Source organism: Macaca thibetana, chromosome 13, assembly GCF_024542745.1.
Source record: "Macaca thibetana thibetana isolate TM-01 chromosome 13, ASM2454274v1, whole genome shotgun sequence".
Taxonomy (NCBI): domain Eukaryota; kingdom Metazoa; phylum Chordata; class Mammalia; order Primates; family Cercopithecidae; genus Macaca; species Macaca thibetana.
This window is the reverse complement of record NC_065590.1, coordinates 103,640,920-103,667,300: the sequence shown is the minus strand read 5'-3', so window position 1 is coordinate 103,667,300 and position 26,381 is coordinate 103,640,920. Positions and strand designations below refer to the sequence as shown.

At 53.2% G+C, this 26,381-nt stretch overlaps 4 protein-coding genes across 15 annotated transcripts in view; 3 read left to right on the top strand and 1 right to left on the bottom strand.

Moving 5' to 3' along the window:
* Window positions 1–16,628, top strand: part of TRAPPC12 (trafficking protein particle complex subunit 12) — a 99,570-nt gene extending 82,942 nt beyond the window's left edge. For all 3 annotated transcript variants that reach the window (XM_050754046.1, XM_050754045.1, XM_050754047.1), the window contains 4 exons: window positions 692–790; window positions 14,267–14,367; window positions 15,913–16,000; window positions 16,285–16,628. In XM_050754046.1, coding sequence (XP_050610003.1) covers window positions 692–790; window positions 14,267–14,367; window positions 15,913–16,000; window positions 16,285–16,527 — 531 coding nt within the window. In that variant the 3' untranslated portion in view covers window positions 16,528–16,628. The remainder of the gene's footprint in view (window positions 1–691; window positions 791–14,266; window positions 14,368–15,912; window positions 16,001–16,284) is intronic.
* The window catches only part of EIPR1 (EARP complex and GARP complex interacting protein 1), a 579,020-nt gene that overhangs the window by 259,237 nt on the left and 293,402 nt on the right, over window positions 1–26,381 (bottom strand). The window lies entirely within an intron of this gene.
* The window catches only part of COLEC11 (collectin subfamily member 11), a 361,397-nt gene that overhangs the window by 163,822 nt on the left and 171,194 nt on the right, over window positions 1–26,381 (top strand). The gene's annotated exons all lie outside the window — the stretch shown is intronic.
* RPS7 (ribosomal protein S7) overlaps window positions 1–26,381 on the top strand; it is an 838,959-nt gene that overhangs the window by 703,911 nt on the left and 108,667 nt on the right. Inside the window, exon 1 of one of the 10 annotated variants that reach the window (XM_050754089.1) lies at window positions 948–951. The exons of 8 other annotated variants lie outside the window; for them this stretch is intronic. The gene's annotated coding sequence lies outside the window, so the exon portion shown is untranslated. Of the gene's footprint in view, window positions 1–947; window positions 952–1,017; window positions 1,022–26,381 lie in introns of those variants that run through there. One more of the 10 variants, XM_050754088.1, reaches the window with a different exon arrangement.

Below are 26,381 nucleotides of genomic sequence, written 5' to 3'. Positions count from 1 at the left end.
GCAGAGTGATGAGGGATCCAGCAAAGGCCCTTGGCAGAAAGCAGATGCCCTGAGCATGGCAGCTGGCACAGTGCTCCTAAATGTTCCCCCGTAGCTATCTCCGAAATGGGAGGGTCTCACGCGTGCCACAGAGACCAGACGACATTCACACATTCTGCTCTGCAAGGGTGACCCCCATTGCCATTCTCAGCCTCGGCAAAGTTGTTTGTGGGTTTTCTCTACATTTAAAGATTTGACCTTAGTTTCTAGCATAGAAAACGTTTAAGAGACACTTTAAAAATTTGGCTTATGTATTTGGAGGATGGAGATGAGACAGCGTTCGCCTATTCACATAATAACTTTGTCAGGAAAGAGAGTTAGGTGCGGTCCAAGGGAAATATGAATTGCTGTTTAGAAGATGGAAGCAGGAAACAGACCCTCAGGCCCAACTAAACCCCGACAGCCCCCGATGACAGGCAGGACCCCGCCTGCGCGACGCACACAGCTCAGAATCCCGGCCTGGCTGCAGTTGGGAGAGCAGCCGCCCCCTCCCAGCCGAGCGCCGCGAGCTGGTTTCCAGCTTCCCCGCCGGCTCGTGTGTCAGCGTGTCCTCTCTCCACACCGCGTCTGTATACGCTTGTGCTCTTCTACACGTGTGAAACCCGCAGTGCTTTACTCAGCCCTGAGGTACGCTGGGTTTTTCTTCCCGCAGGATTATGTGCTCGCCGTGGAGGCGTACCATGCGGTTATCAAGTATTACCCAGAGCAAGAGCCCCAGCTGCTCAGCGGCATCGGCCGGATTTCCCTGCAGGTATGTGGGCACGCTCAGATGTGAGCCAGAGGAACAGGCAAAGGGCCTTATGATAGGAGTTCTTTGCTTGGATGTGCGACTGTTTGCTTTTAATCATTTTAATATGAGAAAGACTGCAGAAAAGATTCCAATTCCAATGTGTGTGACCATGAAAAGGGGGGGTGCTTTCCAGGGGTTCTGGTTGGACTGTGGGAGGCCCAGTTCCAATGTGTGTGACCATGAAAAGGGGGGGTGCTTTCCAGGGTTCTGGCTGGACTGTGGGAGGCCCTACTGGCTTTTGTGCCTGTTGCTAAAGGTGAACCCACAGAAAGTGTATCGCAGCCGCACTGAAACAAGTTACTCTAGACACTGTCCTGCTGCAGTTACAAAAGCACTGACTGAACCATGAGGAATCTTAGTTCAGCTCAGCCCATAATAGTCACTTGCTGATATCTTGCCTGAAGAACCCTTGAATCATGTTTGCTGGACAAAGTCCAGACTGAACGGTGGTCTCAATAATGCACAAAGCTGGGACAGGACCCCCTTTGCTAAGAATGTCCTTGAAGCTGGAATGCATTTTCCTGGGATATTTGGTGACAGGGAGGTCATGGGGAGAGATGAGTGCCGCCCACATCCCTGTCAATCTTTCACCCTTGCAGGCTGAGCACAGGGCAGCTTCCGCCCCGTCCACCCTCAGTCTTCTGAGGTCACGTCCCAAACCTGGGCCAGGGAAAGGAGTCACAAGCAAGGGACCGCTAAGGGGGGAGAAGCAGCAGAGACCTTCCACAGGCACCCACTCACCGTGAGCCAGGCCCCGTGCTGAGCGTTTCACCTCACAGTGTGACTAGCTTGTTTTACAGATCAACAAACTGAGGTCTCCTGATGAAGTGAAATCCAGTGACAGGAGGCCACATAGATAACGGGGGAGCTAGAATTTGAACAGGGCCTCTGTGAACGCAGGGCCTGCGCTCTCTCCGCTAACAGCTGGTCCTCTCCTCCCCCACACAGTTGCTCACACATGCACTAACACACGTAGGAACATGTGCACACACCATCTCCTGCACGCTGCCTGCTTGTGGAAATCCACACGGGACACCAGATAGTGTTGGAGGACAGCCCTGTCCATGGGCCCCTGTGGTGGGGCACAGCAGATGACTGTCACTGAATAATCCAGAGCAGGCACAGATGCGTGGCGCGTGAGCGGCCACCATGGGCATCGGCTCCTGCCTGCGCTGGGATGCTTGCAGCAACCCTCGTCGCCTGTGTGAGAAAGCTCCATGTGGCTGGGATCTCCAGGGTGCCTGACGTGTATCATTATCCCCTGGTTATCATAGTAAAATAGTACGCTGGGCCTGCTCAGATTCCTCACTACCCTGCAGACAATCTCGGAAATTTTATTTCAGAGGCGTAGTATGCACAATTTGAGAAGTAGATGCTGAGTTGCTTTTGCATCTGGAAGTGCTTCTCGGAGCCACTGGCTTGACCACAGTGAGGGCTCTGGCAGTAAGACTGGAGTCTCAGGAGGGAGGCTCAGCTTCCACAGCGTGATGTAAGCCCCGTCTGGCGCACGGAATGTGCTAAACGGGCTGTGAGGGAAGCCCTCGGCGTTTGCTGTCCTGAGGACCCAGGGAGGTGACAGCGGCTCTGTGTCTGGGCAAGAGATTTTGCCAAAGGAGAATGGAGAAAACGACGGAAGCACCTGGGCCAACTGGACTCACCGACGCCCCACACAAGCACTGTTCCGTCTGCACCTCTTGCAAATTATTTATCAGACCTCACTCACAGGTATTTGTGTTGTTGCTGAAGAGCAAAGTCTCTGAATTCTGTTTCTCTAAAGGAAATGGAGATCGCAGTACTTAGCCATTTGGGGTATCTCTGAAGACGTTGTGCCATGGCTGCTACAGAACTTCTCAGACAGCCTCGCGCGACGGACGGCTGCACTGCCATCTGCGCACACAGAAAACCCAGCCCCTGGAAGTTCCTGCTTCGGCAGGTCAGTGTGTGGTCTGAAGATGCTGGATCTCGGAAGGAGAGTGAAGCTGGCAGGTTTTGCCCTAGAAGAACATAGCCATTTGTGGGAGTCGAGGCCCGAGAGCGCCGTTGCGATCAGCAAGAACGACCACATGTCAGCCCAGTGGGTGCCCAAGCACACAGCAGACCCCCACCCATTCTGAAACCCTCCTGGGTGCACTGCCTGGGTGCACAGGCCCTCTCCTGTGCTGGGGCTTGTGCCTCCTCATCTCCGCTGGGTTCAGCAGAGGGTTGCAGAGGCGGGACCCTGTGTGTACACGTGGTGCTGAGCTGCCAGAGATCTCAGCACGTCCCTCATCCCCCGTCCTGTGTGCAGCTGCCATTAGCCTTCCTGGAGTACACTCCACCCTGCCGTCTCTGGTCAGAGCTCCTGCTGGGGCCCTGTGGCCTGTCAGCTGAGCCCACACTCAAAGTTCCCATTCAGAGCCCTAGCTAATGTTTTCTAGCCCAGTGTTCTTCGCCTCGTGTCCTCAGTCCCACCAGACGGTTGATTTGCTGCTGCCCAGACAGGGCCACCCTTGCTGCTTTTACCTCTCGTGGGCTGTTCCTGCTGCTCGGAACTCCCTTTGCTTTCTGCCTGTGCAAACCCTGTTCGTTCTTCAGAGTTCACTGGAAGGACTTCTCTCAAGTCACCCCAGCGCTCTCAGCAAACTCTCCCTTCCCTCTTCCCCAAGGCATCTACGGGGATAAAAGCACAGGGCTCAGGAGCTGGGGTTTGGAACCAGACAGACCCAACCCCGGCTCGGCGGCTCAGGCTGGCGTAGACAGACCCGACCCCGGCTCGGCGGCTCAGGCTGGCGTAGACAGACCCGACCCCGGCTCGGCGGCTCAGGCTGGCGTAGACAGACCCGACCCCGGCTCGGCGGCTCAGGCTGGCGTAGACAGACCCGACCCCGGCTCGGCGGCTCAGGCTGGCGTAGACAGACCCGACCCCGGCTCGGCGGCTCAGGCTGGCGTAGCTCTGACGTGGCTGTGACATGGCTCTGAGCAGGTGGTTTCACCTTCATGGTGTTGGTCCCCCCCACCCACAACCGCCTGCGGTGAACAGTCGTCGTTGTGTGTAGAGGAGGAAGTTCATCCATGTGAAATCCTCTGTGTCCTGCCTGGGACGTGCCAGGAGCACTGTAAGTGTGACTTGCTGTTTTTCGTATGTCTTGAGGATGGGGTGTGTTTGTTCCGTTTCCTCTCAGATCCAAGTGTAAGGGCGGCATTCCCAGGTCACAGCAAAAGTGCATGTGCTCAGAATTGCCCTTGGAGACCCCACTCCCACAGCGGGGCATCCACCCTGTAGAGTGACTCCAGGGCACACATGGGCACGAGGCCCTCCAGGCTGGGCAGTAGGAAGGGGCAAAAGCAGTGTCCCCACACACGCATCCGGAAACTCAGACCCCACGCGCCAGCCTCAGAGCTCCTGCCGGTGCACCCTACTCACTCCCAACGCTGTCTCAGCACAGGATGGAAGATGCTACATGGGGGCAGATCACGGCGATGTGAGGTCAGCAGTGCAGGACAGGATGGGGTTGAACAAGGACTCGAGTCCAGCAGAAACGCCTGAACTAAATGTAGATAGAGTTGACTCTACTCTGTTTTAAGGAGTAAGAACTCGAATTGAGTGACCACGTAAAAGCCAGTGCAGGCTCTGTTCCGAAGGGGCGCGCAAAGCCAGTGGAGGCTCTGTTGCGAAGGGACGCGCAAAGCCAGTGCAGGCTCTGTTGCGAAGGGACGCGCAAAGCCAGTGGAGGCTCTGTTGCGAAGGGATGTGCAAAGCCAGTGCAGGCTCTGTTCCAAAGGGACGCGCACTGAGTGAGCACTTTACACTCAAGGGTGTTCAGCCGTGGTTCGATTCTTGGAGGAATAGCCCTCAGAGAATCACTTTCAAGAAAGCATGTGTGTTTTCCAGCTCCCACAGTGCTATTCTCCCTGAAGCACCTCATCAGTACCTGTATCTTAGACGGTCTCTAAACTGGCTGTGTGCGAGCCATTCTGAAATGAGTTGGTGCCACTGTACAGAAGCAAAGAAGAATCACATGCACTCTCACGCCTGTGTGCTGTGCTGTCAGGATATCAGAGGGGTACATTTCATAAGAAACGCGTATACTAGTAACCGTTCCTCAAGTGATAATACTGAAGGTGCTTAGAAAGCACAGGACGAGGTTTTGGTTGCAGTCCGTGGAATCCACAGTGGCTGGTATAAGCAGAAAGTTTATTCACGGACAGTAGTACAGGGAATCTTCATGAGGGCCCAGAGACAGGCCATTCTAGGGCCACGAAGCCAGGATGCCCTAGCATGTCACAGTGGCCCCTCCAGCAAGAACAGCACTGCCAGCTCTGCCTGGCCTCTCAGAGTCTTGTCCCCACCCTGAAGACCCAGGTCCCCAGGTCCCTCACACGGCCTCCTTCCACTTCCTCAGGCACCGTCATCTTACATGCATGCGTCTCTCTGGGGGCCCAGGCCGCGGGGGCGCCCGTCCTGCAAGAGTAGGAATGCAGGCCTCCTGGGTCCTCCTTGAAAGGACCCCTAACAGGTGGGAAATGGGCAGAATCAGGGAAGGCAGCCAGCAGCAATCATGAGCGTTCCTTACGAATCATGTCGTAACATCTGAAGTCATATAACACAAAGCTAATCACGCGTGGAATAAGACTGATTTCGTTTCCCTGAGATGAAAGTTTCTACTCTATGTGCTTGGAAATACAAGGGAGGCTCGGTATTTTCTGCAATCTTGAATGCGATCTCCAGACCAAGGAGGATTTGTGTTTCATCAGCACTGGAGGTTGGAGATGAGGTGTGCATTGCGTTGATGCTGGGTCTCGGGGAGAAAACTAGGAAATGTCCCCAGCAGGTAGGGAAATGCTTGGCAAAGCACGAAGGCGGAGGGACCCACGTAGCTGGACCCATTCTGCTCATGCCCTGGCACTGCTCCGAGAACTGTGGTTTTCCAGATCAGCCCTAGCAAGGAGGGAGCACAGGCAGAGCCGCTCCGTGGGGAAGGCAGATGTCAAGCTCCTAAGAAGGACCTGTTCCACAAGAAGCTGACGTGCCCCTCCCCAGGGACCCGAGCCGAAAGGCCATTCTTCCAGGGCAGCGTCCCAGGGCACTGCTTTGTGTGGTTGGCATCCCCGGCAGATGATGGCCTGCTCTGCGTGCTGTCCCCGCTGTTCCTGCTGGGCTGTCTGCAGTGTGTCCTGATCACCCTCTCAGCTGGCAGTGCGCACTGCAGTGTGAATCTTCCCATGGAAAGCTGACCAGTCCTGCCTCCACCGGTGCCGTCGCCAAATCAGTAACGGAGCAACCTCAAACGTCTCTGAACGTTTAGGTCACATCTAATACTTGGCGAAAGAGTGGGCTGTACACCTCCGCCCTCAGCTTTCTGTTCTGTGTGTGCGTGAGTGTGTATAGCAGAGTCTGAGAAACAGCCACTTTTCTTTCTGTGTGTGTGAGTGTGTATAGCAGAGTCTGAGAAACAGCCACTTTTCTTTTCTGAGTTTGGGAAAATGTAAACAAGAGCACTAAAAAGCAAACACTAATTGAAAGGGAAGTATTTTCCATTTTCATTCTAAAGAGCGGAAATAGAAAAAAATGATTTTACTAAAACAAAATATGCAGACACCTTTGGGAAAACGTGCTGTAAAGGAAGCATGCTAACTCCAGAGATGACCCAGCCGGACAGAGGTGAAAGGGGTGGACGGACAGCAAGGTTCTAGATGATTCCACACAGTTGGGCTGAGACCACTGACACTGCACCTCCTCTTTGTGTTTAAAATTTTGTGTTGAATGTAGGTGCCTTTAAAATACGCGAGCTAGAAATAGGAAACTCACTCACCACACCAGCAGCTGCCATTTCACACGAGAAGATACACTGGCGAATACAAGGATGGCCCAGATGCCCTCACTTTGTGTTAGGGCTCCAAGGAGCAGACTTTCTATTTTAATATTTCAAAACACATTCTACTTTTGAATAGCAATCCTTGCTCTTTCCAAGAAGTTGAGAGCATAATTCCGGGCACTGAGCAAAGGGTCATGTATTCAGTGTGTGCTGTTCACGTTACAGCTGGAAACCCTGGCTCCAATGGCAGAATCGTACTTGGGATTTAATGCCTGCATATAGGGGAGGATCCATCTCTCACCTAGGCCTCATCCTGCAGGCGGGACTGTCATAGCCACGTTCCCTGCCAGCTGTTAGCGCACCCTCCAGCCAGGTGACAGCCGTGTTTAAAACTCACATGCGCCGGGCGCGGTGGCTCACGCCTGTAATCCCAGCACTTTGGGAGGCCGAGGCGGGCGGATCACAAGGTCAGGAGATCGAGACCACGGTGAAACCCCGTCTCTACTAAAAATACAAAAAATTAGCCGGGCGCGGTTGTGGGCGCCTGTAGTCCCAGCTACTCAGGAGGCTGAGGCAGGAGAATGGCGTGAACCCGGGAGGCGGAGCTTGCAGTGAGCCGAGATCGCGCCACTGCACTCCAGCCTGGGCGACAGAGCGAGACTCCGTCTCAAAAAAAAAAAAAAAAAAAAAACTCACATGCCTGCTCTGAGCGTTTCCACCGTCCCTTCACCTTCATCACACAGAGCTTCCCGTAGAGCACTGGGACCTCCACACTCTAAGGGGGCTGGGGGTTAGGAGAAGAGAGAGTGGGGCCCGTGGGAATTTCCACTTCTGAAAGAAATCTGTGTTGTAAGCGAGATTGGAGACATTTGTATTCCAGAGGAGTTTCTCACATAATCGAAATTAAGGAAGGGCAGAAGCAATCGATCTTCAAACAGAAGAAGCGTTATATTCATACTTCTTAAAATTACTTCACTGCATAGATTCCACCTCCTCAGACTCTCTTGACTTGGGTCTTAGAGGGCCCTCACTGGGACTTGGGACTCAGAGGCTCCTCACTGGGACTGGGCCTCGGAGGCTCCTCACTGGGACTGGGAAGGGAGCTGTGGTGCGCAGGTGCAAGTCCAGCAGCCGAGCACAGGTGAGGGGCCTGTGCTTGGCATTGGGGCAGCTGAGCGCAGGGTGGTTCTGCAGTGTCTGTGGCCAGTCCCAGGCCTCGGTGTCCTGGACCAAAGGTCAGAGCCCAGAGTGATCAGGCAGGAGAAAGCCTCCGCCGCTGCAGGAGTGGTGGGAAGTCTGGGATAAACCAGCCGCCCCAGGCAGGACGAAGGGGGATGGGATGCAGGACCACCCAATGCTATGGCTGAGAGGACCTCAGCAAGAACCAAGGTCACCTCTGACCGAGTTCCCAGAGGGCAGGGACCCAGGGCAGGGTGGGGAGACGCTGCGGTGGAAGAAGGGAAGGAAGGGTCAGGGAGGCACTGTGAAGCTGGGAAAGACTTGAGCATGTTTTACAGAGGGTCATGACCCCAGGCTCCAGGAGGGATGCGGGCACCTTGACCGTCTCAACCAGGAGGGTAGTTTTACACACACAGCCACGTACCAGAACCCCTCAGGCTGTACAGTCTGAAGACATGCAGGTTCCTGTGCATCAGCCACAGCTCAACAGAGACGTTCAAATAGAGAAAGAAGCGACTCACTTGTGGCTGCCACCCTGAGCCGGGGAGTGTGCTGGCTCCGGTCAGGGAAAGAGTGGGGAGAGCGTCCCCCAGCCCCTGCCACCCTGTCAGGCCTCATCATCCTGATGTGACACCAAAGTGCGAGGAAAACGGAAATGCACGTAAAGGAGGTTTCACCGAAACTACAAACTGTTGTGCTTTAAAGGATACCATAAAGAGAAAGTAAAAAGACCACCCACAGAACGGGAGAAATTATTTGCAAATCGTGTATCTGACAAGAGACTTACTTCCAGAATCTATAAAGAGCTCTGACAGCTGCTAAAGAAAAAAACAATGCATGGCAGTAGCATGCAGAAGGCGAAGAGACTGGACTCAACTCCGACTTCACGGAGGACAGGTGGGAATTGACAACCAGGGACCAGGGTCAGGGTCAGGGTCAGTGGATGGAAAATTACCCAGAGGAAGCATCAAGAAGGGGTTTCTGGCCAAGCAGACTTGATAGGATCGTCGCTGACAGCTGGCCAGAGTGGTAGGATCTCCAGGTGTTAAGGCACCAAGGGCAGGGATTTTTCTTAACTGACTTAGCAGGATTCTTCTCACACTGGATTCTACAAGGACAGAGAAGGAAGCCAAGGTCGAGCTTGTCTAGTAGAGGAGGCTTCTGCGCAGATGCAGCCTAATTTATGCATTGACAGCCTGCCTGGTTCCCAGCAGGCCCTCGGCTTCTGCGGAGAGAGCAGGTGAGCGGGGGTCAGAGGAAAGGAGAGGACCCCTGGGGCCGGCTCTGCTGTGCTCACGACGGCGGGTGGGGAAGAGGAGCTGGTGAAGGAGAACTCAAGAAAAACATGGAAGAGAAGCTAGGGTATTCTGAAATAGATCACATCTTTTATTGGTGTATGTACATTAGCCTGAGGGGATTTGCCCAGTTGGAATGCAACAGTTTTTCTGATAGGCTTTAAAATATAAGAATGTTTTATAACATAAAAATTTAGACTAAACAAGTTTTCTGTGTTGGTTTTGGGTAGGGTTTTTTTGGTGGTTTTGTTTGTTTGTTTTTGAGACAGGGTCTGGCTGTGTCACCCACACTAGAGTGCAGGGGAGCAAATGCAGCTCACTGCAGCCTTGACCTCCTGGGCTCAAGCAATCCTCCCACCTCAGTCTCCCGAGTAGCTGGGACTACAGGAATGCACCACCACACCCGGCTAAGTTGTTTGTAGAGATGGGGTCTTGCCATGTTGCCCAGGCTGGTCTCAAACTCCTGGCCTCAAGCAGTCCTCCTGCCTCTGCCTCCCAAATTGCTGGGATTATAGGCATGAGCCACTGGGCCCAGCTGAAATGAGTTTTCTGTATCAATTACAGACCTATGTTTCCGTGACTGAAGTTGATCAGTGGTAAATATGAAAAGAACTGGGGTTTCTGGCTGACTACGGATTTAATGTCATCTAGCAACCTATGCGGCTGTTAACATAGCCGTGCTGTTTTTGGATGGCTTAAAATCATCTGATGCCCACACCACAGAGAAGAGTCGTTCTTGCCTTCCTCTCCACTCAACAGCTCACAGCCACGGACTGCAGGACACTCTGCCTTGAGAAAGCTTTAAAATGGCCATTGCCCGTCTGTAACGGCTTCCGTGCCACCAGGGTGGTGAGGAACCCCAAACCTGCGACAGAGAAGCAGGTGAGAGAGCTGAGAATGGGAGCTCTCTTCACCATCCAGAGGGCTGCCAGGTGGAGAACAGAGTGGTCGAGATGGGATGCACTGGGTTGGGAGACAGTGGCCTCTCCTGCCCTGGCAGAATCCCAGGGGTCCAGCAGCTCTGCAGGGCACTCCCTCCATGCAGTGGTTCTGGGACCCAGGTTGCCCTCTCCTGTGGCCCCATCATCTGGAACCTGTGCCCTCCAGGTTGCTGCCAGAGGGGAGGGCCCCACCCAAGGCCAGACACAGACCCACGGCACCCCCAGCCCTCAGTGCCTGTGTGAGTCGGGGCTCTCTAGAAGGACAGGACTCATAGGATAGATGAATCTATGAAGGGGAGTTTATTAGGAGAATTGCCTCCCGATCACAAGGTGAGGTCCCACAATAGCTTGTCTGCAAGCTGACGGGCAAGCAAGCCAGCCTGAGTCCAAAAACCTCAAAAGTAGGGAAGCCAACAGTGTAGCCTTCAGTCTGTGACCAAAGGCCTGAGACCACCTGGCAAATCACTGGTGTAAGTCCAAGAGTCCAAAAGCTGAAGAACTTCGAGTCTGATGTTCGAGAGCAGGAAGCCTCCAGCACAGGAGGAAGATGAGGCTGGAAGACTCGGCAAGTCTCTTTCCGACTTCTGCCTGCTTCATTCTGGCTGTGCTGCGCTGGCAGCTGATTAGATGGTGCCCACCCAAACTGACGGGGGTCTGCCTCTCCCAGTCCACTGACTCAGATGTTCAACTCCTGTGGCAACACCCTCACAGACACACCCAGAACAACACTTTGCATCCTTCAATCCATTCAGGTTGTTGACACTCAGTATTAACCATCAGCGCCCAGCGAGGGGGGAGCCGGACCCAGTGCACGGTTCTAGTTTCTGCCACAGGAACACTAACGATGTGTTGCTCCTAAACTCAGAACCAATAGGTTGGAGCTCCAGGGGTGGCATTTCCCCGGGTTTTTGCGTTTGTGAGTGATGTTGGTGTCTGGTTTGTGTGTGCACAGGTGACATCTCAAAAGGATATGGCGGCATATAGGTTAGAAGCTGTCTTGCTCCCTCTCTGGAAAACTTTTGAGTAATATGGAATGATCTATTCCTTGAAGGTTTGAGTATTCACCTAAGAATTGCCTTTGCTGAGCACATGAGGTGTGCTGTGTGCTTTTCATAATTTATTATTAGTCTGCCTTAGTGTTGTGTGCCTGAGGATTTTTCTGTGTTTCTGAGAACAGTTTTTAATTTAGAGTTTTCTAGAAAGCCACCTGCTTTGTCCCTGTTTTCTCATGGATTTGCACGGAGTAAAAGACAGTGCTCTTATCACTTCAGTTTCCTTTTTCTGCCTGTAGCTGTTTCTACTTTTACATTTCTGTTTATGCTTTTCTTTTTCTGGATTAGTTTATACACTTACTATTTTTTGTTTTTTGTTTGTTTGTGAGACAGGGTCTTGCTCTGTCTGCCAGGCTGGAGTGCAGTGGCACAATTAGGATTCACTGCGGAACTCCTGGGCTCGAGAGATCCACCTGTCTTAGCCTCTCATGTAGTTGGGGACCACAGGTGCCTACGGCCACACCTGGCTCATTTTTTTCTTTTTTTAATAGAGATAAGGTCTCACTTTGTTGCCCAGTCTGGTCTTGAACTCCTGAAATTAAGCGATCCTCCCAGCTTGGCCTCCCAAAGGACTGGGATTACAGGTGTAAGCCGTCATGCCCAGCCACGGTATTTTCTTTTTAATAGTGTCCTTTACTGATTTGTTGTCTACATATTCTGGAATGCTTTTAATTGCCTTTTTATGTTTAATTTTTTCAGTTGCTCCTAACTTTTAGAAATCGGTAGAATTTTATATCCTAATAACATGTTAATAATTCTGAAAATGTCAACTTACTTTCTAATCATCAGGAAGATCAGTGGGTAGCAAAGAATTTCCCAAGATTTCTCTGTTCTCTTCCTCTAAGACATTGTTTCAGTAAAGTCCCATGCCAGCCTCAGGAGGCCTTGCGGTGCGGAGGATCAGCACATGGTCTGGGCTTTGGGCAGGCCTGGGTGTTGACCCCACACTGTTCTGTGGTAGCTGTGTGACCTCAGAAAATTGTCTCGTCTTTCCAAGCCTTACTTTCTCATCTAGAAGCAAAGCTAGTGACAGCGTCTGCATCACAGGCTGTTGGGAGGTTCAGGCGAGCTGTGTTTGAAACACTTGCTGCAGCTGCCAGCACATGTTAATCTTGGTCAGTCCTCTTTTTTTTTTTTTGAGATGGGGTCTCACCCTGTTGCCCAGGCTGGAGTGCAGTGGCCGAATCTCAGCTCACTGCAAGCTCCGCCTCCCGGGTTTACGCCATTCTCCTGCCTCAGCCTCCCCAGCAGCTGGGACTACAGGCACCCGCCACCTCGCCCAGCTACTTTTTTGTATTTTTTAGTAGAGACGGGGTTTCACCGTGTTCGCCAGGATGGTCTCGATCTCCTGACCTCGTGATCCGCCCGTCTCGGCCTCCCAAAGTGCTGGGATTACAGGCTTGAGCCACCGCGCATCTTCAGATCAGTATCACAGCCGTCCTGTTAAACAGGACGTTAGTTAATGCAGGAGATGCAGGCATTCGAGCTGAGGGCCGTATCATGGAGCCCATGCTGCCTTTGGTTTCTTTTTAGTCAGCAAGTGGGAAGTCCATAGTAGTGGACTTCAAACCCCTTCGGACTGTGCAGACGAAGGGCAGCGATGGACAAACGCTGTTCCATGTGTGGTGTGTGTGCACGCCTGTTTTCTTTGTGTTTCATTGTTTTTCTTCCTCCTCGTGTGGTATTTCTTTTGTGGGGTAACAGCAACAGTTGTGAAGGGCCTGAGATGTTATCCTATGTGCAAGCTGTAGAGTTAGCTGCCATTTTCATGGATGCTGGCGAAAAAGTGTAAGATTCTTAGGTTAGAGATGAAGGACATTTATTACACAGCAACAGCAGCACAGCCAGAGTGGCATTCTTTCCGCCAGACACGGGGCCCTGATTCCTCGGGGTCTTCACCCAGGGCCTCGTGATGCCTGCAGTGGGCTGTGTGGCTGCAGAGGAATCCTGAACGTAGAACACCAAAATCCTTGCTCCTGGGAGGTGAGCCTGCCTGCCTGCCCTTCGCCGCAGAGGGACGCGGTTTAGCTTACAAGGCTGTCCTGTAAACAGCGTCCTTGTGTAAATGCTTTGAACAGAGCCTGTCGGTGTCTGTGCTTGGAAGACATGCAGATACATGACAGCCATGGAGAACCACCTCCCCACCAGTCATCTGAGAAGTTAGCAGGCTTGTTTCGTGCTGGACAGATGCTGGCGTGGGAAGTCTGAGAGTTAACTAGGCTGCTCAGCGATGATAGCGCTGGGTCCTCCAGCCCTCCTCACAGAGGTGAGCCGCGCACTTTCAGCTTGTTTCTCCTGGGGACAGGACAGCATTCTGTGAAGCTTCTGCTGCTGCCACGAGCAGAGCTCGCTGTCGCAGAGCCTGACTCCTGCAGGCTGCGCCCCGGACACAAGGCAACTCTGTGTTTTCCTTCGTGAGCATGGCTTGGGCCGTAATAGGACTTTTCTTTAATTTTTATCTATTTCTTATTGTAAGCCTCAGATCATTTATTCCCTTCCTTGTGCCTCTGGAGGTGAAAGAAAACCCGCGTCTGCCTTTCTAAAGCCAGGCTGTGGCCTCAGGAGTCAGGGCTGGGGCTCAGCCTTCCACCCCTGGGCCGCCTCGACCGCCAGGCTGCTGCGTCCGGCTGCATTTGATTCGGGCAGGTGGCGGGTTTCCTGACATGTGTGACAAGAGTAGGTTTGAGTTTGGGTTTGGTTTGGCTTGTTTTTTACAGCAGAATTCTATATTATTGGTCAAAATATTACTTTGAAATTTGCAAATGTGATGGCACCTACCATTTTACTAGCCACAAGTAGCTCATAAATTGGCTTGGGACCTGCTCATATTATACCAGTATTTTAAGTATTTTATGTTTCATCTTACTAGTTATTCATGTTATTTTACGTAATGCTCTGCCAGCATTCCTAAAGGTACAAATTACTAAACTAACTTTTAAATAAGGCATGTACATTAGCAACGCAGTTTCCGACATGTAGAACATTAACATTCCACTGTATCTTAAATGTCTTTTGCCTTTTTATAAAAAAGTGATTACTAAACGTTTACTGAAGTTTTCCTCTGCCTGACATGTAAATGTCTTCATATTGTAACATGATATTAGGGAACTAAATGTACGAGTTTCGACTTAATATTTCTTTTGTCAACTAAACTGACTACATTTTGTCAAAGCAGATTGGAGACATAAAAACAGCTGAAAAGTATTTTCAAGATGTTGAGAAAGTAACACAGAAATTAGATGGACTACAGGGTAAAATCATGGTCTTAATGAACAGGTAAATATTTTATTTATTTTAAATATATAAATAAATTTATATATTTAAATATATATTTTATATATATTTAAGTATAAATTAATAATTTATATTAATTTATATTTAATTAAATTATTAAATATATATTTTATATATTATATAATTATATTTTTATATATATTTTAAATATCTATATTTATATATGTAATATATATTTTTAAATATCTATATATAATATATATAAATATATATATTAATAAAATTATTTTTAAATTATTTTATTATTAAGACAAAGCCTCGCTCTGTCGCCCAGGCTGGGGTGCAGTGGCCGGATCTCAGCTCACTGCAAGCTCCGCCTCCTAGATTTACGCCATTCTCCTGCCTCAGCCTCCCGAGCAGCTGGGACTACAGGCGCCCGCCACCTCGCCCGGCTAGTTTTTTGTATTTTTTAGTAGAGACGGGGTTTCACCGTGTTCGCCAGGATGGTCTCGATCTCCTGACCTCGTGATCCACCCGTCTCGGCCTCCCAAAGTGCTGGGATTACAGGCTTGAGCCACCGCGCCCGGCCTAGGTAAATATTTTAAAACTAAATATATGTTTTCTCAAAATTCCCAGAGGCGTTTAAGCCCCACTTACTGAGTGGGAAAGCCCCCCAGAGAAGGCGCTTCTTTCTGTGCCGCCTCCTGCCCTGTGTCTCTCAGAACTGAGACCCAAGAAGTACACGGGTGATTTCTGGAATTGCAGTGATGTTCTTTTAGTCACAGAAGCTGATTTTTAAGGAGACATTTCCCCCTTGTTCTTCAGAGTAGCGCTTGTATTGCCCCCGTTTTCAGCATATGTGTGCGTAAAGGTCACCGTTGCCGGGATAGCAGCCGTTCTGGATCCTGTGCTCTGGTGTTCTGTGGTAGAACGCACGGCATTGTGCGAGTGCACGTTTGTGAGGAGGAAACGCGCCTCAGACAAAGCCTGCACCCAGGATCAGAAAGCGTAAATGAAGCAGGTGTCCGTTTTTAGCAGGAAGTCATTTAGGTGAAGTTCCTCTATTCTCAACTAATAAAACCCAGAGTGGCTTGGCCGGGCACAGTGGCTCACGCCTGTAATCCCAGCACTTTGGGAGGCCGAGGCGGGTGGATCACTTGAGGTCAGGTATTCGAGACCAGCCTGGCCAACATGGTGAAACCCTCTCTCTACTAAAAATACAAAAAAATTAGCTAGGCATGGTGGCGGGCGCCTGTAATCCCAGCTACTTGGGAGACTGAGGCAGGAGACTCGCTTGAACCTGGGAAGCGGAGGTTGTAGTGAGCCGAGATCGCGCCACTGCACTCCAGCCTAGGCAACAAGAGCGAAACTCCATCTAAAAAATAAAAAAAGTAAAACTAGAGTGGCTTTAATTTGCGAGCCTGAATGCAAAATGCAGTTCACTGCCTCTGCCTGGAGATCGGGAACCCCAGGCCACGCAGGGTCACACATTGGGTCTGTGTGGTGTCCAGAGCCCCTGTGGGTTTTGCTGGGGGACAGCAGCGCCTGGGCTTTCCCCACTGACTGCCACCGTCGCTTGTGTTCCAGAGCGTTCCTTCACCTCGGGCAGAATAACTTTGCAGAAGCCCACAGGTTCTTCACAGAGATCTTAAGGATGGATCCAACAAACGCAGTGGTAAGATCCCCAAGCCGCAGGATCCTCCGCCCTCTGCCTTTCACAGACGCTAGAAACATGCACCCACACATCTCAGCGGGGGCCTGCACTCTCTCTCCAGTCCACTGGCGCCAGGCAGCGGCCGTGGCCCTTGGGGGAAGTGACCCAACAGGGCCATCTAGGCTTTGGCTGGCAGCTCTGCGTCACCCCCCAGACCCCCATCACAGGGCCCAGCACGCAGCCTGGAGCGGGCGGGCGTCTGTCCTGGTTGCATGGGCCGACCCTGTGCGTGTGCTCCTCCCTAGGCCAACAACAACGCTGCCGTGTGTCTGCTCTACCTGGGCAAGCTCAAGGACTCCCTGCGGCAGCTGGAGGCCATGGTCCAGCAGGACCCCAGGCACTACCTGCACGAGAGCGTGCTCTTCAACCTGACCACCATGTACGAGCTGGAGTCCTCGCGGAGCATGCAGAAGAAACAGGCCCTGCTGGAGGCTGTCGCCGGCAAGGAGGGGGACAGCTTTAACACGCAGTGCCTCAAGCTGGCCTAGCTGCCTCCAGCATACTGTGTCAGAATGACCCGGGTCTTTGAAACTGTGTCCATGAAGCTAATGTATTAATGTGACACGGACTCAATAAAACTGCTGCTTCACTGGTGTCTGGCTGCGTGTCTTCTGGTTCCAAGCCATGGCCCAGCCCAGGACTGCCACACAGTCCCTGAACGCAAGGGGCAGGCGTGCTGGGAGAACACAGCTCGTAGACACAAGAAATCTGGAGTCAGCCTCAGGGCCTTTGTTCTGGAGGCCATCCTGCTTTGCTCATTCATTCTGGACATCCTCAGAGAAAAGCTGGGAGGTATAGAGACCCTCTCGCCATGCACCTGCACGTGCAGGGGGATTTGCAACAGGGAAGACACCCCCACAGATCGCCGCTCATGCTCCTCTCACCCTCCCCACACACCCAGAACTAAGTGCGTTGGTCTTACCCATCCGAGTCTCCTCCGGCCTGATGCCAGCCAGACACCCCTGCCAGCCTGGTAGTGGAGGAGAGGCCGTCGCCGTTCCTCCCAGAGTTTATACGTCCAGGTGGAGCGTGAGCTGAGTGGAACAGGAACCACAACGCATAATCAAGCAAAGGAGGAGCACGTAAAATGCAGGCGGGCAGGGGCTGGGGCAGTTTTGAAGCCAGACACGTGGTTTTCACATGTTCTTACAGGTCTGAAAGGCCTTTTGCCTTCACGTTCACAGTTATTCCTGCTTTTGAAGAACTGAAAGTACCTGAAAGTTTCTTCACATTACGAAAGAACTCTGACAAGGGTTCTCTAAACATCTAGCTTTGTGGATAGTTTTAATTATAATTCATTTTAAAGACTGTGATATAAACATCTATACAAAGCGAAGCCATATTTCTGTTAATTTTTGTAATGGAGTAGAAACATAGAAACACAGCATCTACCAGACAGTCTCAGCCCATTTGCTGATATCTAGGTTAATTTGGCATTAAAAGAAAAAAGAGGTGAGACAGCCAAAAGGACAGCTGGACACCAAGGCGGTTTCAAAATCTCTCTTTTCAACAAGAAAAATGAAACTATTGTTAAGCCTAGAAAGCTGAAGATGTAATTAGAAGCCCTTCACCTTGAGGGTCTTCCTTCAAATCTGACTTCAGGGATGAGATGCAAGGCTCTTCCTCCGCTCAAACCTGGCACCTCACTGCAGGCATCTTGCAGGGTTTGCCAGTGGATTATGGAGCCTGTCCTTTCTAGGCCCGTGGCTCAGAGCTGTCCCCAGCCAGTTGTGCATAAAAGCAGACAACAGTGCCCAGGTTCCAACTAGACATGAGCCCAGCAAATTAGAAACAGAGATCAAGGTTCCCTGGTAAGCCGGTAAGCCTAAACCCACCCTCCCTCTGAACCGCACTCACAGCCATTGCTGCTGGCATGAGGCCAGGCCCGGTGACAGCATCATTGCCTCAGTTCTTGCCTTTTTTTTTTTTTTTTTTTTTTTTTTGAGACAGGGTCTTACTCTGTCATCCAGGCTGAAGTGCAGTGGTGCAAACATGGTTCACTGCAGCTTCAACCTCCTGCAATCAAACGATTCCCCCCCGCCCCCAGCCTCCTGAACAGCTAGGACCACAAGTGTGCTCCGCCATGCCCAGATTGTTTTAATTTTATAAAGATGGGGATCTCATTATGTTGCCAGGCCAGTCTCTAACTCCTGGCCTGAAGTGATCCTCCCACCTCGGCCTCCCAAAGTGCTGGGGTTACAGGTGTGAGCCATGGTGTCCTGCTAATTTTTTTTTTCCTACTGCCTATATGATTGCAACATTTTTTGTTTTGTTTTGCTAGAGGAGGAAAACGATGCTGTGAGTGTCTATAATGTCTGGGACAATTGTAACTTATCTAGTTTACACTCAGCTTTTCTTTATGTTAAACATAAATTACACATCCCTGAAATCTTTTCTAGAGCCGAGTACAGTGGATAGGTAACCATCAGAAAGCTTATTTTCTAATCTAACTGGAAAATGGGAACATCGCTGAGTTGATGATGGGCTCACTACTGTGGAAATGCCCACTCTGGAATGCAGTGGAGAATGAAAAAGTCAGTAACCCTGATGGCCATGGTTACTGAACGGCCAGGGTGTGCCCGGTGGCAAAGGTGAATTTCCTCCCTGAATGATCCATCCAGCTGAATCTTAGAGTCATTCCGTGTTTGCCACGAGGGCAGTGTTAGATCAGTGGTCCTCAAAGTGGGGTCTCCAAAGCAGCAGTGCCAGGGTCTCCTGGGAGCTTGTCAGAAATGCACATCCTTAACCCCACCCTCTGATCACAGAGGAGTCAGAACTGCTGGGGCCTGGGCCGGCCCAACAGTGTCGTCTGCACAGCCCTCCAGGGGCTCCTGGTGCTCATGCAGGTGTGAGAATGCATGTCAGACGCCTGAGGCCACAGACAAAATTCCGATTGCGCAGCAGGCATTGGATTCCGTGGGCATCGCTGTCCTGCCTTACACTGCCAGCCTCTTCTGCCTCCCCTCGAGGATCGTGCCCCCACCTGTTGTCTCTGCCTGGACCCCTCCTGGCATGCACCTTCCCAGTCCCTATTCAGTGTCACCCCCTGAAGCCTGCCTTCAACCCCAGGAATGCACAGCCCCGTCCATACTCCCCTTACCTCTCGCCCTGGACCCACACAGGCTCCGTGGCACCTGCTCCTGGCACAGCCCCGTAGTTGCAGCGCTTGGGCTGGAGCTGCCGCCATGAGGTCTTCAAACGCCCAGTTCCAGCGTTCTTGGGAAGCTTCCCGTGCCATCCTGTCACATGTTGCACCCAGCACCGAGGGCAAGGCCCAACAGAGCAGAGCTGCAGGGGCTCTGCTGTGTCACAACAGTTCTTGAGACGCCCACCCGTGTGTCCTCCCCAATCCTGCTCCACAGGCACAGGCCCGGAGGTAGCCCCTGCGTTCCCGTGGCTTCAGACACATACGTGCAGACATGACGCCAAGAACACCGGCTTTGCCACCAAGGACAGAAGACAGTCTGCCCCACCCAGGGTCGTCTGCAGGTCCTGCTCTGACCAGGGTCCAGGCCCTGATTCCGGGGATGCGACAGGACCCAGAATGTCCTGCCTTGTGAGGCATGTGGGACCGGGGAGTCGGGCCCCAGGGCTCCCAGCCCTGGCTGTGGAGAGAGGGTGGCTGTGCTGCTGGTCGGGGGCACTGTGTGGGCAGACAGTGTGCCAGTGGCCACAGGATGTCCTGATAGCAGAGGCACTAAACACTCCAGCAGCACCTCAGCCCCGAGCTCTGGTTCCATCCCTTGTAGGTGGGGAGGCCCAGTAACAGCCAGGCTCCATCAGTTCCGAGGCAGGGACTAGAGATGGATTTAGTTCAACTTAAAAAGAAATACAAGAATGGACCTTTTCTGCCGTCCTGAGGGTGCGGACAGGTTGCGTGGGTGCACCGACGGTGGGATCCAGACCCCCTCATCTCCTGCGTTGGAGTTGCCAGCGGGCCTCACCCCCAGCCACATCCTGAGCCTCTTACAGGCAGCCCCGAGGTCCTCTCACCTTTTCTCTCCAGTGCTTGGTGCATTTTCAAACTCAGTAGCTTTCTTTTGAATAAATGAGCAAGAATAAACCCAGTGCTGCTTGCTGAGCTCCTCTCCCCAGGCGGGGAACTAGAGCAAAACCACACTGGATGGGGTCCCAAACACCCTAAGAAGGCTGAGCGCCTGCCACTCTCCAGCACGTACACCGAGGAGTGGACAGTGGGCCCTTCACGCTCCAGCATGAGCACCTAGGGATGGAGGGAGGACTTGTCACTCTCCAGCACGCACATTGAGTGGAGGGAGAGCCCATCGCTCTCAAGCAGAAGCACCGAGGATTGGAGGGAGGGCCTGTCACTCTCCAGCAGGAGCAAGAGGAGTTGGGGGGGGCGGGGGCGTCACTCTCCAGCACCTGCACCAAGGAATGGAGGCAGGGCCCTTGCTCTCCAGCAGAAGCAACAATGATTGGAAGGAGGGCCTGTCACTCTCCAGCAGGAGCAAGAGGAGTGGGGGGGGCGGGGGCGTCACTCTCCAGCACCTGCACCAAGGAATGGAGGCAGGGCCCTTGCTCTCCAGCAGAAGCAACAATGATTGGAAGGAGGGCCTGTCGCCCTCCAGCACGCACACCCAGGAGTGGAGGGAGGGCCCCTCGCGCTCCAGCGTGAGCACCCAGACATGGAGGAAGAAGGGTCAGCCATTTGTCAGACTCTGCGTGTGAAAAGCTGTGATTTCATTTCTTATCAGTTATTACTGTCACCGTCACTCAGGATGAAATTGGCTTCACCCGCTTAGGAGCGATGCTGCCTTCTCCCTGTCCTCTTCCTGGACTGTTGAGGAGAACGCCGGACTAATCCGTTCCACACCCTGGCATCCCTTGCATAAATGCTATCTCAGCATGTTCTAGAACAGAGTACTGTTTAACAACGTTCTGGGGGTAACCAAGTTTATAACTTGCAGACTCAATGGCCGTTAAACATGGGGCACGCCAGCCTGAGTTGGAGCCGCCCTCAGAGCCACGCAGAGCCTGCGACACCCAGCCATGACTTCCGCCCACCGGGGCGGGTCCCTCTGCTCCTCTAAATCCTTCCAGTTCTTCTTGGACCACTTAAACGCCACCGTCTCCACAAAGTCCTATGGGGTCACCCTCACAGGAAGTGACAAACCGCGTTCTAAACCCCTCTCCCCACCCAGCAAGCCCCCAGCCCCGGAGCTAGGATTTCCTTTCTAGAACACGTGTTCTGTGAAGGGCCAGAGTCAATATCTGAGGCCTCCTGGGCCACATGCTGTCCCTGTTGCACATCCTTTTTGTGTTTGGTTTGATAAACCGCTTAAGCTGGCAGGACAACAGAACCCGCACATTCTCCACGCAGCCCAGCACCCTTGGCCATGCAGGGCTGTGCCTTCTGCCGGCTCTGGAGGCCCCAGGGCTGGCATGGGCCTCCAGTCCTGAGCCCCCCATGTGCATTGCACTCACACGCCCCCGGGATCTGCTGCGAGACCCCCAAGGACCAGCTTCTGCAGTCCCGGAAGGGCTCTCCTGACCCCCAAGTCCGCCATCTTCTGATGGTGTCAGGTGGCCACAGTCACTGGCTGAGCGACCGAGGGTCACTGAGATTACTAGGCGAGCGCTGCACCCAACTGAAATGAACTCACGTGGTCCTCCTAGCAGCAGATGCTCTCGGCCGCGCACCTTACAGGAAAGGAACCATCGCCAAAACAGGCTGAGCAACATCCCGAGGGTCACAAGGACAGTGCAGAGCCAGGACCAGCCCGGCCCACGGCACCCCAGCGTGCACAGCCCGGCACTGTGTGCTCAGCCACGAGGACCAGGAAGAGTCCTGCCCACAGCTCAGTGTCTACACCGCAGTGCCATCCAGGCTGTGGGCCGCTACAGAGCACGGGGAGCGTGGCAGGTCCTACCTGAGACGTGCGCTGCACAGACTTCATGAAACACTTCTAAAAGAATAAAAGATCTCATTAATCATTTTATAGTGAGTACCTGTTAAAATGATAGTAATTTTGGATACAGTCGATTAAATAAAACATATTATTAAAATTAAGATGACCTTTGAATGTTTTTAATGTGGCTACTAGAAAACTAAGTTATACGTATGTGGCGCCATTTGTGGCTCCCATTCTGTTTCTATTGGAAGGTGCCAAAGAAACCAACACATAAAAGCCCCTGCAGAGGAACTGCTGCTTTGCCAATGGTCACTGGATGGGTTTCTGCCCAGTGGGTTCCTGGCGACCAGGGCTGCTGTCTAAGGGCTGAGGCTGCCACGGGCTAGGCAGATGCCGGCCCTGCAGCCCTCACCCTCCAGAGGGCGTGGGGCATGGGACAGAATGTTCCAGAAGGCATGGGGCATGATGGGACGGGATGTTCCAGAGGGCATAGGGCATGATGGGACGGGATGTTCCGGAGGGCGCAGGTGACAGGACGGGATGTTCTAGAGGGCCTAGGGCATGATGGGACGGGATGTTCTAGAGGGCGCAGGGCATGATGGGATGGGATGTTCTGGAGGGCGTGGGGCATGATGGGATGGGATGTTTACTCTGCTCCATGGATGGCCTTGCAGTGTTGAGTATAAGTCAGCACTGAAAGCAGTTTTCCCTGGAACATAGAATTCTAGTTTATGTGGATCTGGAACCACAGAGGCTCCCACAACTGCTGTACTGAGGGCTGACTTCCCGAAGACCACAGAGCGTCTCTCCCCTGCAGGCCGAACCCCACCGACTTCCCGAACACCACAGAGCGTCTCTCCTGCAGGCCGAACCCCACCGACTTCCCGAAGACCACAGAGCGTCTCTCCCCTGCAGGCCGAACCCCACCGACTTCCCGAACACCACAGAGCGTCTCTCCTGCAGGCCGAACCCCACCGACTTCCCGAAGACCACAGAGCGTCTCCCCTGCAGGCCGAACCCCACCGACCTACCGAACACCACAGAGCATCTCTCCCCTGCAGGCCGAACCCCACTGACTCTTCCCGAACACCACAGAGCGTCTCTCCCCTGCAGGCCGAACCCCACCGACCTACCGAACACCACAGAGCATCTCTCCCCTGCAGGCCGAACCCCACCGACCTACCGAAGACCACGGAGCGTCTCCCCAGCCGGCCGAACCCCACAGCTTCCTGTGGCACTTGCATGTGTGTCTTTTTCTTTTTCCCCCAAATAATTTTCGGGTTTTATTCTTTTCCTTTGACATAGAAGAACACAATTACCAAGAAAAGGAAAAGGAAGGCGAGGGTGACTGCGCGCCTCCGCCATCCCCACCCCCATTGCCACACGGTGTTTCACTTACGGCTCATTTCAACTCCGGGAGGGTTTACAGGTAAGAATGTGAACATGAGAAAGGTCAGGTAACTTTTCCAAGGACTCACAGTTTAAAGTGGGAGGGAGGGAGGGATTCCATTCCAAATCTAACACTGAGGCTCATGGTGGTGCCACGGATCTGTGTTGCCTTTTCACACACTGCATATTGCTTTGCAGTGGAAAGCTGAATCTGCAGGCAGGGCCGGACCCACCAATGGGCTGCCATGGACGGGCTCTGGGCCACACGCTTACACATACAACACACACATGCACTCACACGTGGAGGACTGCGCTCACCTGCAGCTAGGTCCTTTCCGCCTCGAGGTTTACCTTTATTGGACCTGGAACCTGATTACAGTCTGTTCCCGCGTTACCTCCCCTTGTCCGTGGGAGAAGCGCCATCTCCGGGACCGTGTTAGGCGTTATCCTGCCAGCGCAGCCAGCCAGGCTCTCCAGCCTCACTCCCTCCACCCCAGGGCCCCGAGGCTCTGCCCACCGAGATGATCCCGCACGACCTCCACCCTGGCTGCTTCTGGCCGCCCTGACACCCACTCCTCAAATGCCCACAGCGAGCCTGGGGTCCTGCTGCCTGTGGAGTGGGCCTGGTGCGTGTCTCCCTAGAGCCCCCGGCTGGCTCAGCCTTTGTCTCAGCCTCCACCTGCTGCCCTGTGTCAGGGAACCCCGCCAGCTCCCTGGGTGTGCTGAGCTGGAGAGTCAGCGAACTGCACCCCTGACCCCTCAGCCACAGCTCCAGGAAACTCACCCAACCCAGGGCTGCTGAAATTCGCATCCGATGGGTGGAGTTTATTCTCTACACCCAGGGCCCCTCACGCCTGTCAGGAGGAAGAGCTGCCCTGGCACCATGGGTAGACTGCAGGGAGACCCCAGGATGTGGGGAGACCCAGGATATGGGAACCCCAGGATATGAGAAGGTCCCAGGCTGCAGGGAGACCCCAGGATATGGGGAGACCCCAGACTATGAGAAGGCCCCAGGCTGCGGGGAGACCCCAGGATGTGGGGAGACCCCGGGCTGTGAGAAGGCCTCAGGCTATGGGAAGATACCAGGCTGTAGGAAGACCCCAGGCTGTGGGGAGAAGCCAGACTGCAGGAACACCCCAGGATATGGGGAGAGACCTGGCTGTGGGGAGACCCTGGGCTACGGGGGGAGGCCAGGCTGTGGGGAAACCCCCAGATGGGGATAGAGGCCAGGCTGCGAATGGGAAACAGTGTGCCTGTTTCCTGAGGCTGCCATAAGACACTCACAGAACTGATTCCCTCCCCGTTTTGGTGGCTGCTGATGGTGGCCACTCCTAGAGAGGCTCCTTCCTCTCCTCTTCCAGCCTCTGGGGGCTCCCGGTGCCCTTGGCTTGTGGCCACATCGCTGCGGTCTCTCCTCTGGTCACACAGCCTCCTCTGTGTGCCAAATCTCTGGCGGAGCCACTGAAGATGGTATTTGGGGCCCACGGGAATCCAGAATAATCTTCTCATCTCAAGATCCTTAAGCTAATTACATCTGCAAAAGCCCTTTTTCCACAACAGGTCACGTGAACAGGTCCCAGGGCTTAGGATGGGGACATGATCTTGGGAATGATCGGTGGCCGACCACAAACGCCCACTGAGTAGCTTCCTGGGGCTCCTGTAACAAGGTGTCCAAACAGAGCAGCTTAAAACAGAACTGCATCTTCTCACAGCTCGGGCCAGAAGGCTGAGTGAGCTGCGGGTGGGCTGCGTTCTCTGGAGGCTCTGCAGTGGTGTCTGTCCCAGGCCTCTCTCCATGGTGACCGTGGCAGTCCTCGGTGCTCCTGGCTTCGGCCGCGAGGCCCCAGTCTGCCTCTGTGTTCGTGTGGCCGCCTCCTGTGTCTCTGTCTTCTATTCCTGCAGAGACACCAGTCTTTGGATCTAGTGCCCACCCTAGTCCAGGATGATCCCATCTCCAACCCCTATTTAATCACATCTGCAAAGACCATTTCCAAAAAGGTCACATTCCCAGGTTCCGAGCAGACATGAGCTTTTAGTGGACGTTATTCAAGCCCCTCCACCTCACAGACAGGCTCTGGTGGACTCCTCACCTCAACCCTGCTCTGAGGGTACATGACATCCCCCTTTACAGACAAGGAAACTGAGGCACAGCTTGAAGAACCTGCCCACAGCCACACAGCTACTGGAGCAGCAGAACTGGGGTGATTCCATCTGAGCCTTCATCCATGCCGACACCTCCAAGCCCAAGGCATCTACGGAGGGCTCCTCCCTGGTCTGCTCCACACTCCAAGCTCACAGGGACGTCTCTCTGCGGAGGCGGAGCAGGCGATGCCGCCCTGGGGCCTCGGTCCTGGTATCTCTGGGGCCGGCTTCGATGTCATGATGGGTGGCCGCTGGCCCGAAGTCCTGCTCAGCAGCAGCAGCAGGACAGGCCTCTGGAGAGCGTGCCTCTGTCTCCGGCCCTGCCAGTGACGTCCTTGTGTCCTTGGGGACCCCCCCACACACATTCTTCTGCAGAGGCAATCAGTAAAGCCGGGGCACCCAGGCAGCTTCAGGAGTGATTAGCAATGGAGCAGGCTGGAAAACACACGGACGCTAGGGCAGATTGTATTGATTTCATTGACTTGCCCTTTGCCAGGCTGTTGTATAACTCAGATGAAATCCTATTTTGATGTTAGAATGGGTGGGTTTTTTTGAACAGTTGGTGCAAAATAAACACAAGCATTTTTAACATGGACAATGAAAGACATTAAACTATAATAAAGGCAGGCAGGCTGAGACATTAAACTATAATAATAAAGGCAGGCAGGCAGGCACGTCCCGGGGAGAGTGGCTTCCGTCGAAAAGCAAGCTCCACCCCAGAACTGTCATGACCAGCGCTGCTCACGCCAGGGACAGACCATGATGGGAGCACAGCCTCCTGCCCTGCAGCCCCCGCCCAGCCCAACTCCCCCAGCCCCGCTGACCTGGGGGCTGTCTTCATGCCTGGATGCTTCTAGTGCCCTGCCCCCACCGCATTTAAGAGATCGTGTTGAAAAATAATCACTTCCCAAGGCAGAAAACAGAGAGCAGAACACGAA